At 39.0% G+C, this 15,197-nt stretch overlaps 1 protein-coding gene across 3 annotated transcripts in view; it reads right to left on the reverse strand.

Moving 5' to 3' along the window:
- The window catches only part of LOC117758852 (glypican-6-like), a 124,005-nt gene that overhangs the window by 3,210 nt on the left and 105,598 nt on the right, over positions 1-15,197 (reverse strand). For all 3 annotated transcript variants that reach the window (XM_034580862.1, XM_034580853.1, XM_034580844.1), the window contains 2 exons: positions 2,578-2,708; positions 322-497 (listed from right to left, as the gene is read on the reverse strand). In XM_034580862.1, the coding sequence (XP_034436753.1) occupies positions 322-497; positions 2,578-2,708 (307 nt within the window). The remainder of the gene's footprint in view (positions 1-321; positions 498-2,577; positions 2,709-15,197) is intronic.

Raw genomic sequence — 15,197 nt, forward strand, 5'->3', positions numbered from 1 at the left:
TCAGACGTGTTCACAACAAGAGGAAAAAGTCTGGAACATTCAGACTGAGTAGAGCATGCAGGAGGCAGGTCATAATGTTTTTGTTTACTGCACCTTGACCTCAGCCCTCATCACCAAAAAGCTCTACAATCTTGTTGTCTATCCAAGTTTACGCATTCTTCAACTTATTCTACATGTTTAACACCTTTTTGACATCCTGAGATAGCTGTATTTTTATTGTTATTTTTTCTTACTTTTTCCACTTCTCAAAACTAACAGAGACAATGACTGAAATCAGTCTCTACCTGAACTTCTAAATACCAGAGAGATCGGAGAACTTACTGGAGTCCTGGAAGTAGATGTCATTTCCATTATATGCGTTCTTTAGCTTGTTGGTCATGACGCGCAGAGCCATGATCTGCTGCCGAATCAGTGTGTCGGGCCTGGTGATATCCACATCCACCTCGGGGTTGTTCACTTGGTTGGTTAGACCCTCCTTCACCACTTCAGGGAAATATCTGGACAGATCACAGAGCAAGAAAACTTTACTCAGCATCAAATGTTTCCATAGTATTACAAGTAAAATGACCTGTTATTGTAAAATACAAATGATCTGGTAGACATATTAAAGGCTTTTGTAGCTTGGATTTAAAGAAAGTTTCACATGATTTCCATCCTCTCTTGATACAGGACTCACATGCCAATATGTAGATTGAAAAAGTTGCTGTAATTTTTTTCTTCTTCTAGATACTGACCTCAAAGAAATTCACAGGTCTCCATCTTTGCAAAAATGTATTACAAAGTTCAGCCAAAGTTAATATGCTGAAGCTCATGTGAGGCTTCAACAGTCTGCACCAGCCAAGCGAATGGGTTCTTTCAGATAAAATAAGTATATCAGAGTTTAAATGAGAACAAGATTTTATTTTTAACATCGTGCAGGATAAAGGTTTTTCTTTCAAGTTCCTGCCAAATATGAGGAAAGTGTGCCATCTAAAATATGTGATGTAGAACAGTCTTCTGTGCTACACAACATTAACAAATTTATCAATTAATTATCAATTAGTAAATTTAGATGCAGAGTAATATTCTGAAAATGACAATATAGTCTGTTGGGGTTTTTGTTCGCTGCAGTTTTTTGCGACACGCGGCCTCCTGCCTGTTTATGGCAGCGAAACAACAGATTGCAACGCTGAGGAAGAGACGCATGTCCAAAACAAAGGCCCACATTTCTGGATGGAAGAAAAGTACATATATTTTTTAATATTATGAAAAAGACTTGGATATTAACAGGATGTGAAAATGCCTTCAGATAATGTTATGATGTTATGATGTTATGATCTGGCTCTATACGATTGAAATGGAATAGAACTGAATTGAAGTTAGAAAGGGTATCGCTGTATATGAAGCGCATGGGTACATTACTAATAGAATGCATGGCTGCATGTAACATATTGTAAAATATGAATGCTCATATTCAATATTCATATAGAATTCCGTTTTTAATAAGGGCATAAAAGTGGAACATTTTATGCATGTGAATGTAGTGACACTGAATCTGAGGCAATCTGCTGTTCGGAGGCTGACAGAGCGGATCAGAGTCTATGTTGTCAAAGTGGTGAAGAAGTTTCCATTATTTACTTTACGATGTTTGCTTAGTTGATCTCTCTCTGCCAAACCAATGCAATCCAACCAAGTTACGGACACGGAGCTGTTTCCAAGTCAGACTCTTGTGCTGCCATCACGTCTTACATTCTACTTCCCTGGTTCCTCCACAGAAACACACATACTGCAGAAAACCTCTTGAAATTGGGGACCGTGTGTGTGTGTCTCATCGTCTCGCGTGACAAGAGGAGAACTCAAAAGTAGATCAACCGAAACTAGAGGCTTAAATCTGACACAACATAAGTGTGTAATCAGGCTTAATGGACTATTCCATGTTGGGATTATTCAATTGCTGCAGTAATTGCAGTCTTGTTTATGTTCATATACATGTGCATGTGTGTAATGACAAAATTCATCCATTCATTTTGTAGTTCTTTAAATTATTTTATACAAAATGAGGTGTGCGTAGTTTTAAGTCGACAGGAGAATGTGGAAATCTATTTCCTCACACATTTGTAACACAGTCTGACTGTTACTGACACTCTATTATCTCTGGGCAATCAATTTACCTACCAGATTTAGAGAGATGCTTAAAAATGGTCCTGGCACCAACAAGAGAACATGTCTTTTATTGCACCATCTGTTAAATTTGTTGCTCGGACAGGGCCAAAGTGACGGGCTGACACATTTCCTTTGCCAGCGTCTCTGGTTCACTGTCAGAGAAAACAACTCACTGTCCAATCTACTGTACGACGCGGCGATACTCTACACGCTGCAGTGGTGATAAGAGGTATTGGAAACTGCACGGTCCTCCGAGTATTAGAGCCTCGGAGCTTATAGAGGTTCTCCATATAAGCACTAACCATTGTACTTACAGAGAGAGTGCTAATCTGGGAACACAGTGTGGTTATTTTAATCCCTGGCAGGCAAAATGTGATAACCGTAGTGGAGCGGGGTGACTTTGCTGTGGTTACAGAGAGCTGCAGGAGTCCTTACCTGCCCTTCGTGTGGCTGTTCCAGCACTGCTCGTCGTCTGATTCTGTGAGTTTGCCCTTGGCGCAGATGTCATCGGGCAGGTTGGACCAGAACCTCCTGGACTCCTTCAGCCTCTCTTTGATGTCAGTCACCTGCCACGGGCCAAAACACAAAGCAGAACCAGATGAGAATGATCGTTTTTGCATTTTAATGGATGAGAAGTGAGGGTGAGAGGTGCACTGACTGTCAAGTTGTTACACACAGGTACACACGAACCGACGTAGTTCTCAGGACGATAAATATTATTTCTTATTGTTAAAAATGGAAAAATCTCATGAATATTCCAGTAATTCCAACTCTACACATGGTGATTTCAAACATTCACATGGCAGCAAAAGTTAGAGTAGTTGCTCAGTCCCTTCTGTTCATGTTTTCCATTCCATAAGTCCTGTCGGGTTGCCTTGTTTTCTTCTTCTTTCCATTTTGCTTCATTTCTCAACCATATTGTGCTCATCTCTGATTCATACAAGACAGATTTTTGGTTTTGAATTTGATATTCGGCACAAGTGTTCACCCCCGACTGACTCCATCTGGACTCCGCAAGAAGTTTGACCGGATGACCAGCAAACAGGCGAGAATAAAAAAACATGAGGGAAGGAAGTTTGAATGATACTTTACTTCCCTCTGTCAGTCTCTCGTTTTCTTATTACGAAAACAAAGTTGGATGTAATGTGATGTACGTCTTAAGGCAAAGTCGGTAAAACAAATTAATTCTACAATAAAAAGTAAATTATTAGTCAACTGTCAATAATTACAGTCATTTATATACATTCATGACACAATTAAATGCTCCAGATCACATACCAGCAGAGGTCTGATTCACTACACGTACAAAAAAACTGCAATGAGATAACATTTGGGAAAATTTGAAGATTTTTTATATTAAAGAAATAATTTCTCTCTCTTGCTGAGATTTGGTTAAGAAATGCAACACCCAGCGTATGTCTTATGTCACATGTGAAGCTACAGCAAGCAACTGGTCAGCGTTGCTTAGTAACAGGGGCAAGTAAGAAGAAACAAAGTCCACCTGCCAACATGTCGCTTTTTGACATTTTTGTAATCATTGACATATTCTTAATCCTTTTCTTTACTGTTCTTTGAAATAATTTCTGATTTGTAGATGAACATGAGTTCAAAACTACACAAAACATGAAGATGCTTGGTTATATTACATTTTTAATTTCTCTTTGGTCAATGAATTTAGCCTGAAAGCTAAAGCTCCACCAAACCAGTTTACAGTGAGTGATAACAAGTTTACAGGCCATCTCAAAACAAACAGGTCTCGATATTACTTCATGAGACAGAATAAAGCCACCAACTGAGCCCAGTGTTAGACAGGTGATGTTGTGTGAGAGCATGTGTGTGTGTTTGTGTGAGTGTTGGAATATATTTTGGTGAGAGAGAACATTGTTGACGGGTCACGACCTTCTCCGTGAAATTCTATTGCTTTCAAGCAGCGTCGCAATTTTTTCTTTAAATTGTTTTGGACTTGAGGCAATTTTAGCTGCTGAATTCTTCGAGGGCTCTAAAAAAGCAAAGGCTGCAAAATATGTGTCTCATACAATTTATACCCATATATTTCCAAAACCTCTAATCTTATTCCTAGTAATACGTCAGCTGAGTTGCAAAATACACAAATATGTACATATTTGAAGCCCTGTGATATTTAAAATGATCTCTCTGTCAGGACCTTCCCCAAGATGTATACATTCTCTCAAATGTATTGAAAGTACACATTTAATTGTACTGTCAAACATGTGTTAATAAGTTTGATTGATAATTGATCATTCATCAGTAAACTGTATTCAAGAGTGGTAACAAAGCACTGAAATGGTGAATGTTGCTGGCATATATAGCAGTTAGCTAACATGCTAATTTAAATCATCACCAACTTGTTTGTCCTTGTTGATGGATTTACTTAACACTTCTAAAAAACAAGGACCAGCATTTTTCTGTTATTTACAGATCCTTCACTCTACAGTGAAATAAATAGAAATATAATCATTATTTTTCTGTTTGTAGCATAATTATGTTTGGATGCTTATTAACACACAAAAAAATTGGACGAGCAACACATCAGGGTTGAGATTTTAGCTTTATCGTTTGTATTTGGAATCGTGCTTTAAATGCACAATATGGTGGACATGGCGGTGCAGTGGTTGTCACGGTTGCCTCACTGCAGGTTTGGTTCATTGGTGATTCTAAAATGCCTGAATGTGTGAATGGTTGTTTCTTTACGTCAGCCCGGTGATAACCCGCCTCTCGTCCAGGTGGAGCTACTGGTTTGAGGTTGAGGACTAAACGCTGGGAAAGACATTCATTTATCTCCCAAAAAAGAAAGACCGAGCTAGTTCTAATAAATTCTAAACCCTGATGTATATTTTAGTTGTAGAAAAGTTAGCTGTCAGTCACAGTGCAGTCAGAACGCTTTGTGGTTGGCACTTGTTTGAGGCTGGAGGAGACAGATGAGGGAGAGGAGGACTATCAAATTAGCTCCAACAAACCCAGTGAGCAGCAACATTTCTTTATCTTAACATTGGCTTTAAACCACAGTAGCCGGTAATTCATTCAACAAAGTCATAGCTGAGTACACCTCATACAGTATAAATTAACTCTGCTATTCTTGAGGGGGCTGTGACAGCTTATATAACGACTCCTCAATATGCTAAATATTTAACAGGGTTACACATCTGCATGTGTCAGCTGTTGTTCTGAAAGTTATCCCTCAATGAGATTCAAAATTTAATTTAAAAAGAAAAATGAGAGGTTATAAACTCTTGCTCCTCTGTGAAGGACCACTTGCTCTGTTCTGTGTTCACTGATGCAACACATTGCAGTGCCAGATGGATTGCAAACACCAGACTCAATAGGCTCTACTTTATGTTGAGTCTCAAGTTGATGAACCGCAAACACAAAAAAGAATAAACAAAATGTTACAGTTACAATAAAATGCGAGGAACGACACCTCATATTATTTAACATCTATATGCTGATGATAGCGTCGGGACATAAACCTCAGCAGCTCATCTCATGAAATCATTTAGTTTGTTTTAAACATCGCTGCTGCAGATCTATAATGTAGACAGCAGCATATTTATTATTGTAGGTAGGCTACAACACTACAGGGACAAAACCACTGTTGTTTTTAAGTTACTGTAAGAAATTAGAAGGCATTTAGTGTAGTAGCATTAAGGCATTTAATTAATACTGACAACATGGCTGTGTTCTTAGCTTTAAATGAGACATACAATTTATTATATCATCTGCAAAACAGTAATAGGACTTTTTAAAGGCTCGGTAGTTCCAGGTAACAGTTTGCAACTATTTCATCATACTTAAATCATTTAGCCTGACATGTTCATGTTAGCAAAGGTCTTGTTGGGTTGGGTGTTATTTCGGTTTGTTTTGAGATAACCAATGAATAGTGGATGGCACAACTGGCCCAGAAACCCTGCAGGCTCCGTTTCATTACAAGCTGCTGTGGACGTTTCTTTTTTTGAGGAAATGCTTAAATGAAAGAACTGTTGTTGTTTTTACAGGAAATTGATTTACATCGGCTTGTGCAGCTCATCCGAAGCTGGTCAGTATTTTTTTGTATGCCTGTGGCTTTGGATATTGGTATCAGCGAGATACCACCATCATTCTTAATCCTGCCCTCTAAACAGTGATGTATTAATAATCTTTTTCAGCAGAGAAAATGGTTTCATTGGGTCAAACACTATATCTAAACAAATTTTGTTTGGTTATATCCTGATTATATTATATCTACGGAATCGTGACAAAACCTATTCCGTACAACATAACCATTTATTTATTCTTGACCCTCCAGTTAACGTTGAAACCACCATTACTCATTATAAGTGCACATGGACACCGGTAATGGCCCCAAAAAATAGACCACACATTTATCAGAGGACAATTGACCACACACGTACACACATACACACACCCCTCATCATGTCCTAGTTACACTGGGGATTTGGGAAAGTGCATACAGTGAAGCCTCGGGTGTTAACAGGACATGAAAGGGCCTGTACCAACAGGATGCCACAGCAGGAGACTGCCCTCACATTTGATGTGGCAATCCTGTCATGGAGAAACCAAAGCTGGTTAGGTTTAACGCACGCTGGTGTGGCTCTGATTCACGATGGCCCACAGCCCCCTGCTGCTCACAACAAAAATTTGGGTCAGATTTACTTAAACTTAAATATATATCGATATGGTCCAAGCCTGACAACTGAGTGTCTACAACATTTCATATTTCCAGTGAACTGGAGCCTGGGAGGAAGGAAACCTTATACTTAAACATATAACTAAATAAATCTCTATATATTATTCATTTGGGGAATTGATACCCATGAAAGTATAATGTAGCGTCTTCCATCTGTATAATGTTCTTTCCACATAAACAGTGTCAAGAGTCCAGTATGAGCACATCGTATTCTCCTACTCACCCACAGCAGTAAACAAACACTTGTTCATAAATAAATGCAAACACGCTCTGTGCTTGGGGTGAATCGTGAAGACCAAAATCTAACCACGAGTCTTTACATGAGCACCCAGGGCACTGAGTCTCACTACACACTCAAATAGTTTCTGCTCCCAGCACATCTGTGCTGCTGCTGCTGCTGCTGCAGCCTGAGTCTCTCCTCGTCTCAGTCCAGAGTTCACGGCTGAAAACCTCTAAATTACTGATAATATCAAGTGCAGGTTCGTTCATAAACACTGTGATGGGTTTTCTCTCAGTTGGGCTCTTTATAAATTAGTTTATCTACAGATTTAAGCTTATTTATTGCAATAATTGCATCAAGATGCATCCTCATATTTCTTAAAATTCATTCATAAAAACTCTATATATTGTCATAATTTAATGAAAGATGTTTGAGCTACAACAAAGATGGCAGAGAATCCAATGACAATAATGCATAATTACATTTGATGTAAAAAGCTACTGTTTTTATGGGTTACGCCTTTGGAGCAGTACTGCAATTTGTGTTTAGTAAAGTGACAAAAGTGTTTTCTTTTATCATATCAGACCCAGCGGCACATGAAAAACAAGTCTATTGCGAAACAAGATGATCAGCCACATGGCAATGGTTCCTATTCCTGCGTTCACCTTTCAAGTGAAGAGAGTTTAGAGAGCTGTCGACGTCTGTGATTTCTGTAAAGTCGACAGCGGCAGCATAGAGAGGAGAAATGACAAAACTGACCCCGAACTCTTTCTGCATATAACTGCTTCAAAAGAGACTTTGAGAGGGAGCTCAGACCATTGAAACCAACTTTATATATGTGCGTGTATTCAAAGTTTATTCAGATACTCTTGAAAAGCAGATCCTTGTACAGTTTTCATTGGTAACCGTTTTCTATTTAAGATACAAACTAAAAATGATGAGTCACTCAGGGGGAACCTGTGCTAAAACAACTTTCACTCATCCTAACACCTGCCTCCTCCAGGGTTTGTGGAGTCCTGGAGGTGCTGTCAAGTGGTTGTTTATTCGTCAAAGCATGTGGCGCGGCCACCAGCAGTGCATGTTAATGTAGGTCCAGTCATTTTAATTAGGACTTTCACAGGTCATATCCACCTGCTTCACTTCATAGACATACAGTCGACTCTACATAACATTGCTCTCACCTTATTAAACATGCAGACAGTTGGAAAGGACCAGTTTCTCATTTTTATTTTAAATGTTTGGATGGTTAAGCTTTTGTCTTGGTATATCACAAGCATTTATGTGTTAATCTATATCGAAACTATAATCTAATTATCTAATTTATCTAATCTAACTAATCCGTTCTATCTTTAACGGAGAGTTTACCCCAACATTTAAATTCCCTCACCACTATGCCGATGGAGAGGTGGGTGAAGTGTTTGAGTCCTCAAAACACTTTAGGAGTTTCAGGTGTAAACAGTGTTGCAGCCAAATCCAAAACAGTTGAAGTAACTGGTGACCACTTCTTCAAACAGAAAAAAAACAACAGACAAAAACATTAAATGCCTCCATACTGCTTCTGTGGTTTCATCCAAGTGTCCGTAAGCCCCCGACATTCAAATTCAATTTGAAACTGTCTCATTTACACCGTGTGTTTTTACATTTGAAGAAGTGGTCACCATTTACTTTAATTGTTTTAGATTTGGCTGCAACACTGTTTACACCTGAAACTCCAAAAGGGCTTTGAGGACTCAGCAAAGTGGTGAGTAGATTATCAGTGAATTTTCCTTTGTGGGGGTTGTCACAATGAATAGAGTGAAGCTATAACTCACTGCAGAAGGATTAAATATTATGATTGTAAACAACAGTAACACACATGAAGCATTAACACAGCCCAACTCAATCGATTTCATAAGAATAGTGTGATCTGCTATGACTCACTGTTTGAGAAGAAAGCATTAATTGGAACCAAACCATAGCACGCATCACTAGCTTGTCCGTCCTTCAAATGACTCATACGTCTGTTGCTGTTTGAAATCATAAAGTATTATAATAAAATGAAAAGTAAAAGAAGAACAAGCACGAATAAAAACAACAGATGGCTAAGCTGGGAAATAAAGCAACATTTATTTTCTTGGTAAACAAAATAGATGGAATTTTAGGAGAGTTGGCCACAACTTTACCTCCCCCCCCTCTCATCTGAGTCCAGAACAGCAGTGGAACAGCCAAATGGGCTTTGCATGATAATCTACAGGTTTGTTCAACCGCAGGATGATTTAAATGACGAGAATCGTTTAAATACTAACAATAGAATTAAAATCGGTACAGCTTTTCAGAGGAAGCCAGTGCCGGAAGGACAAAATGAAGATAATCTGTCTCCTCATTCCACACTCAGTGATAAGTGAAGAGGGAGATGTGTGAAGCACGTCTACAGCTTTTTGAGCTTTAACAGCAAGTTATTATGCTCCACAACCTTAAATATGCCAAGAAAGTAAGAGAGAAATGAAGCCACACGTGATTGTTTCTCAATATGGTTTAAGGTTCAAATATTCTAGCACATTTTCTTCTCAAGCAGCTTGTTATAACAGCATCAGAGTTCAGGTTGTAGTCAGGACAGGCACATGATGGGTTTCTGTATTTTTCTGCTTTGAGTTGATCCGGGCTCAGTTTGAACAAGACAAGGTCAAAGCCTATAGAGCTGCATGGTGTGTGGTCAATGTTCAAAACTGCAGTGTTTCAATTATCATATTCATTATTTCACCACATCACATTTTGCCCATGTGAGGCTGTTTGGCCACTCAGGTCAGGTTCATATAGAAATATGTGGCCTGAGCTGCACTCTTGTGCTAATACAGAAATGAGGCAGGTATTGAACACACAAAGACAAAGGACAATCTAATCATCACAATCATTTGAGTTTCTTTTTTAACAAACCACCTACAACGCTTACTTCATTGTACTCTTGTTTATATGCACTTGTATTAACCTACAAGTGAGAATTTAGACTATTACCCAAACCTAGGACATGATATAGTTTATTTCAAACGAGTGATAGGCCTGTGTCTGTCTGATCCGGGATGTCGCAGGTCATGAATAGATTAGATACATTAACTAACATGTGAGCCATAAGAAAGAAGAAGAGAGCATGAATAACTCACTTATAAGACACTATCAAGACCCTGAGCACCTGCCTGTCAGACCTCTTGAAGGGAGAAAAAGCCCTTTTGTCAATAGAGACTTTCAAACCAAACATTAGCAGCAGCAGCAGATAACCTGCTCCTCACCAATATCCATGAACAAACACAGCACCTGTAAGCTACTGAGATGATTTCTGATCTGAAATAGTTCTTCTCTTTTTCCAATCGCATGAATAAAATAACAATAAATCAGACATCCAATATAATACAACTGTCATAAAAGTGTAGGCGGATAACAGTAATGGTAAAGAACTGAATATAAAACCAATTAAATATAAAAGATACAAGTCTCAAAGGTGACACAGTCATAACCTTTACAAAAACAAAAACAATTAAATAAAGTATCACGCTAAGAAAATATATTGTCTCGGATTCCAGTGCAGTTTTATGTGTCTGGGTGAGTTTTCATGCAAATGTACTGTGACAGACCACTCATTCAGCACAACACAACACAACACAACACAACGAAAAGATGAAGATTCTAAAAATCTCCTGAAATGGTGACTTTATATTGGAAGCAAATCCTTCCCTATACTTCAGAATCAAACAATATTAACGGCAAACAATTTAATCTGTTACATATATTATTTGTAAATTTTCAATTTAACGATTTTTCTTTTCCCAAGAAAAGCACATGCACCTTGAAGCATGTGATCGTTTAGAAGTTTCTGCACAGACTGAAAGGATGGAGCTGCTGTGAGGGACTCCAAATCTGTACATGAGTTATTATTCAGGCTGAAAATCAAAGATGGATAACAGAAGGGTCAGCGCAGCGATAACGACTTGATTAGGTCCCAGGATGAACGACAAGCAAACAAAATACACAGCCTCATTTCTAGCAGTTCATTACAAGCCCTCCTGTTTTGATGAATTACCCAAACACACACAAAGAAAGTGACCTTACAGCCAATATCTGTAACAGTTTTATGAGGTCGCTCCACAGACAGAAAAACTGGGCTTGGAGGACATTTCAGGTATATTTTCTCTGATCCACTTGACAACAACAGCTATAATTTACACACAGAGCAACAGCGTATAAATATCACAACGAGAAAACTGAGCTTGAGCTGCCAAACCTTGAGAAAGTACTGCTTGTGTATGTGTATGGCTAAACTGCGACTGTGTCAGACTGAATCCAAGTGAGGTACTGTACGTCCTGGGAGGCAACTGCAAATCTTACCACAACACATAAAGCCCAAACCCTCCATAAAAGATGGCAGCTAAACCAAATACTGCTCTATCTTTGAATATTCCCCCTTCCATGTTGGACAGAATTGAGTTTATGTTTCTACAAAGCAAGTCAAATTGGACCTTAAATGATAGGGATGGCGAGCAGTTCTAATACAGCGCAGCCATATTTAACAAACCGTGACTTGACTAATGTAAGCACAGATGGAAGTTTCATCCACAGCTGGTTTTGTGTCCCATCCCAAGGGTAAACACACCATTTGGGGACAAAAGCCTCTGTAAGCAGATGCTTCACTGCGAGGCAAAGTTACTATGGCAACTTTATAAATGTGCACTCACGAGGGAAGAAATTGTAAAAACATTGGAACCTAGCCAAATGTTACACACCGATATTGAACCATTAAGTTTTACATGTTCTACACGTCTTGTATTCATGGTTTAATGAGTTTAGTTGAAGCGAGTTGATTGACTCCAAGATTTGGATTCAACCTCGACCAAGTGCGGATTTCCTCCAAGACTTTTTTGTTGCCGTTCCTTTGAGCTTCATTGATGCTTTGAGTCAGCAAATGTCAAAAATGAATATATTTGCATGATAGGCCATAAAATGAAAGGTGAAATGTAGTATAGTAGTATACAAGAACAAACTCTAATCCTGTATCAGGACACGGGTATGGAATTGAATTTAATGAATGTGTTATCGTGAGGATGGTATTAGTATTGATTGACCTCAAAATCTGCATCAAAGCACCAGATTTGAGAGTAATTTGTTATTCTAGACTTCTTCTTTCATCTAGTATCCATCCCGATCATTACAGAGCGATGATACAAATCCTCTGTATCTTCTGCCATTCTTGATCACCATCATCCAAATGCACACCAATGGGATGGAATAGACCAATACAATAAAATACCAATGACTCTCTTCTAACGTCAGTATTGAAGCACAGTTGGAGCAGGTGGGCACTGCTGGGGAGAAAGACTGCACGGACTGCACCAAATATTTCTATACATATTTATCTAACCTTGATAAATTTGTAAGCCTAGACTGCTGGATCGCTGAAAGTCCTCCATTTTCTAGGTCACATGGATACCAACAGGAACTTCATGATAGCGTGGATTGAACCACTCTATCTCTTTGCACTTGGGGATTTAAATTAAGTGTGACGAGGACATAGTGGAAAAAAAAAAAAAGCAAGAAAACCCTCCGAAGGGAAGCAGCACTAAATGGCCAGTTCCTTGTTATGCTCAAAGCAACTGGGTTAGTTTACCTCAGACACAACGGTCCAGCATTTAGTGATTCGGGGCTTTGAATAATGCACTGAATAGGATTTCCATGGACATACTGTGGTTTATTTCAGCTTGCCAGCCAACCCACATGGAGGCTGTGCTGTGTTAAAGCAGGGTAAACATATTCTACCTTTAGGCAGATGCGCTAACCACACTGTGTCATGGGAAACAGTAGCGGGCTCAGCAGCCTGGTGATGAGCAGGGAGGCTGATTCCACTACATGCTGTGGCTTTCAAGCAGAATATACAAAAAAAGCTGCTCAGAGGGTGAAGGAAGTTTGTTCGACCAGTTTGGGCTTCAGATGGGAAATGACTTGCATATTCATAAAAACTGAAGATACTGGTAACGAAAGGTGTGAGTCACCACGTCTATGATAGGTGTCAATCTTTTCCTTGAGGTCATCGACTATGAATGATGGCAACAGAGGTGATTAGATTCTGTCTGTTGGCAGTCTAGTGATTGGTTAATTAATCAGACTGCCACTGGGTCAGCTCACAGAAAACACCACAGAGTAGTTTAGTGTGTACAGCATCACACCGCACACTACCCACACGGCTGCTATTTCCATGAAGCAGAATGCAACCTGCATGGAGTATACAATTATTTCAGACGCAGGGACAAGATGTGGGATGGAATTCATTCGCAAAACTGTACCAGCCCCAAAACAAACTCCTTAATGGCATGTTTGGCGGTGTTATTGTTCATCGTTAAATTTACGTGGTGACACAAAATCAGAGCTGTCCTCTACTTTTCATGCCAGGCACAAACAACCTGCTAACAACCAACAAATGAAACGACGTCTATTATTTTATTGCTTTTATGTAAGATTGTAATAATAAACGATGTGGCACAGGGAGATACAATCCTCACAGCTTCAGTCTCTGTCGTTTTTTTTTTTTAGATCTGATCCAAAGTCCTAATGTTTGAGATGTTTAGGTGTGAAAGGCTGTCACTGACGCTCATTACTCTTCAGCGAGTGGAATTGGAAATCTGACAGGAAGTGTCTGTGCCGTCTCAGTCAGGAGTTTTCAAACGCTGTCGATTTAGTCCGTGTAAAGTCTTGCTGCACTTTCATATTGTGATTTGATCACAGTAGAATATGCAGCAAAAGCCAGAGGAACTATCAAAGAAACCAGGGAGAGAAACTTGAAACTACCAAACACAACATCACCACGTTTTTTTAATTAACAGGAATATTTCCCTTCTTTATGAACCATATTGTGTTTATAATTCCAGGCAGCTGTGCATCACAATAGCTGTGTAGCAACAACAGACCTTTTTCCTTTCCTGCCAAAACAGGGACACTGACGCAGAACAGTTTTTGCTCAAAAACATGTTTTTCTGAGACTCTAGAACATTAAAATCCCCAACAACCACATCCACGAAGAATATTTTCTTGCCTAATACTTTTTCAATGATGCAACAGTGTGTGTGCTGCTAATTTAACAAGGAATGAAAATATTGGAGGAAATAACTGGAGAGAGCAAAGAGTACAGACATCTTTAGGCAATCATGTAGATTAGGCCAAGAAGAAAGAATAGACTGTGAAGCTAAAGAGGCAACTTCAAAAGATTTAAAAGAGCAGACGACATCATATTAGCTGGGTGGAAGTAAAGCAATTGGGTGAAGGTATGAATGTGACAATGAGTTTAATTATACGTATATGTAACATCAGCCACTGGGGTTTCTCAATCAAAACAATAACAAAAGACCTAATTGGATGACGTCGTGAAGCAGCGTGGGATCATGGGAGTTGTTGTCTTCACCACCAGGAAAATATACGTTTTATCGTGTTGCATTACGAGTGACTAATAGAAACAAAAAACAGCTGACTGGCAAACATGCCAGCAGAGTGCGTTTACTTTGTCATACGTCATTATCACCTTCAGATATAGCCGAGGCGGACAAAGCCATGGGTAAAGCGGAAATGACGCATTTTAAAGGCGAACAAAATAAAACGTCCAATTCCCTTGAATAAAATTGAGGATTTCTCTGGGTGTGAACATTATTGGAATCATTTTGGATATTGTCAGTACATAATTCAAAATAACATAGATGTGGTCGTTTTTAGACATTTTAATGAACAATGTCAAAACTTTAAGTGAAGCTGAGGAGCTGCAAGGTGCCCACATTGATCTGTTGTGTCTGTCCACGTACATTAATCCTCATTCATTTTCAGAGACAGGTCTCTGTTGAGTGAGCAAGGCTGATTACGCATCAGTCTCTGTCAGATTTCCATCTCTTCTGACAGACAAAATAACCGCAGGGCAGACAGACTCATCGCCCTCTATTAAGCCACAGAGGTGAATATTGAGAAAAAACTGTTAACACCATCACATTATTTTAAACTCATCAATAATGTAGGTATCAAATGAATATTTAAAGTGGACCAGTAAAATGTTGGAAAGATCCCAGGTTCTCCGGATTGACTTTTAATTGAAACTACACTTTAAACATTGACTGAACAGAGCCACGAGAA

The sequence above is a fragment of the Hippoglossus hippoglossus genome, chromosome 3, assembly GCF_009819705.1.
Source record: "Hippoglossus hippoglossus isolate fHipHip1 chromosome 3, fHipHip1.pri, whole genome shotgun sequence".
NCBI classification, from domain to species: domain Eukaryota; kingdom Metazoa; phylum Chordata; class Actinopteri; order Pleuronectiformes; family Pleuronectidae; genus Hippoglossus; species Hippoglossus hippoglossus.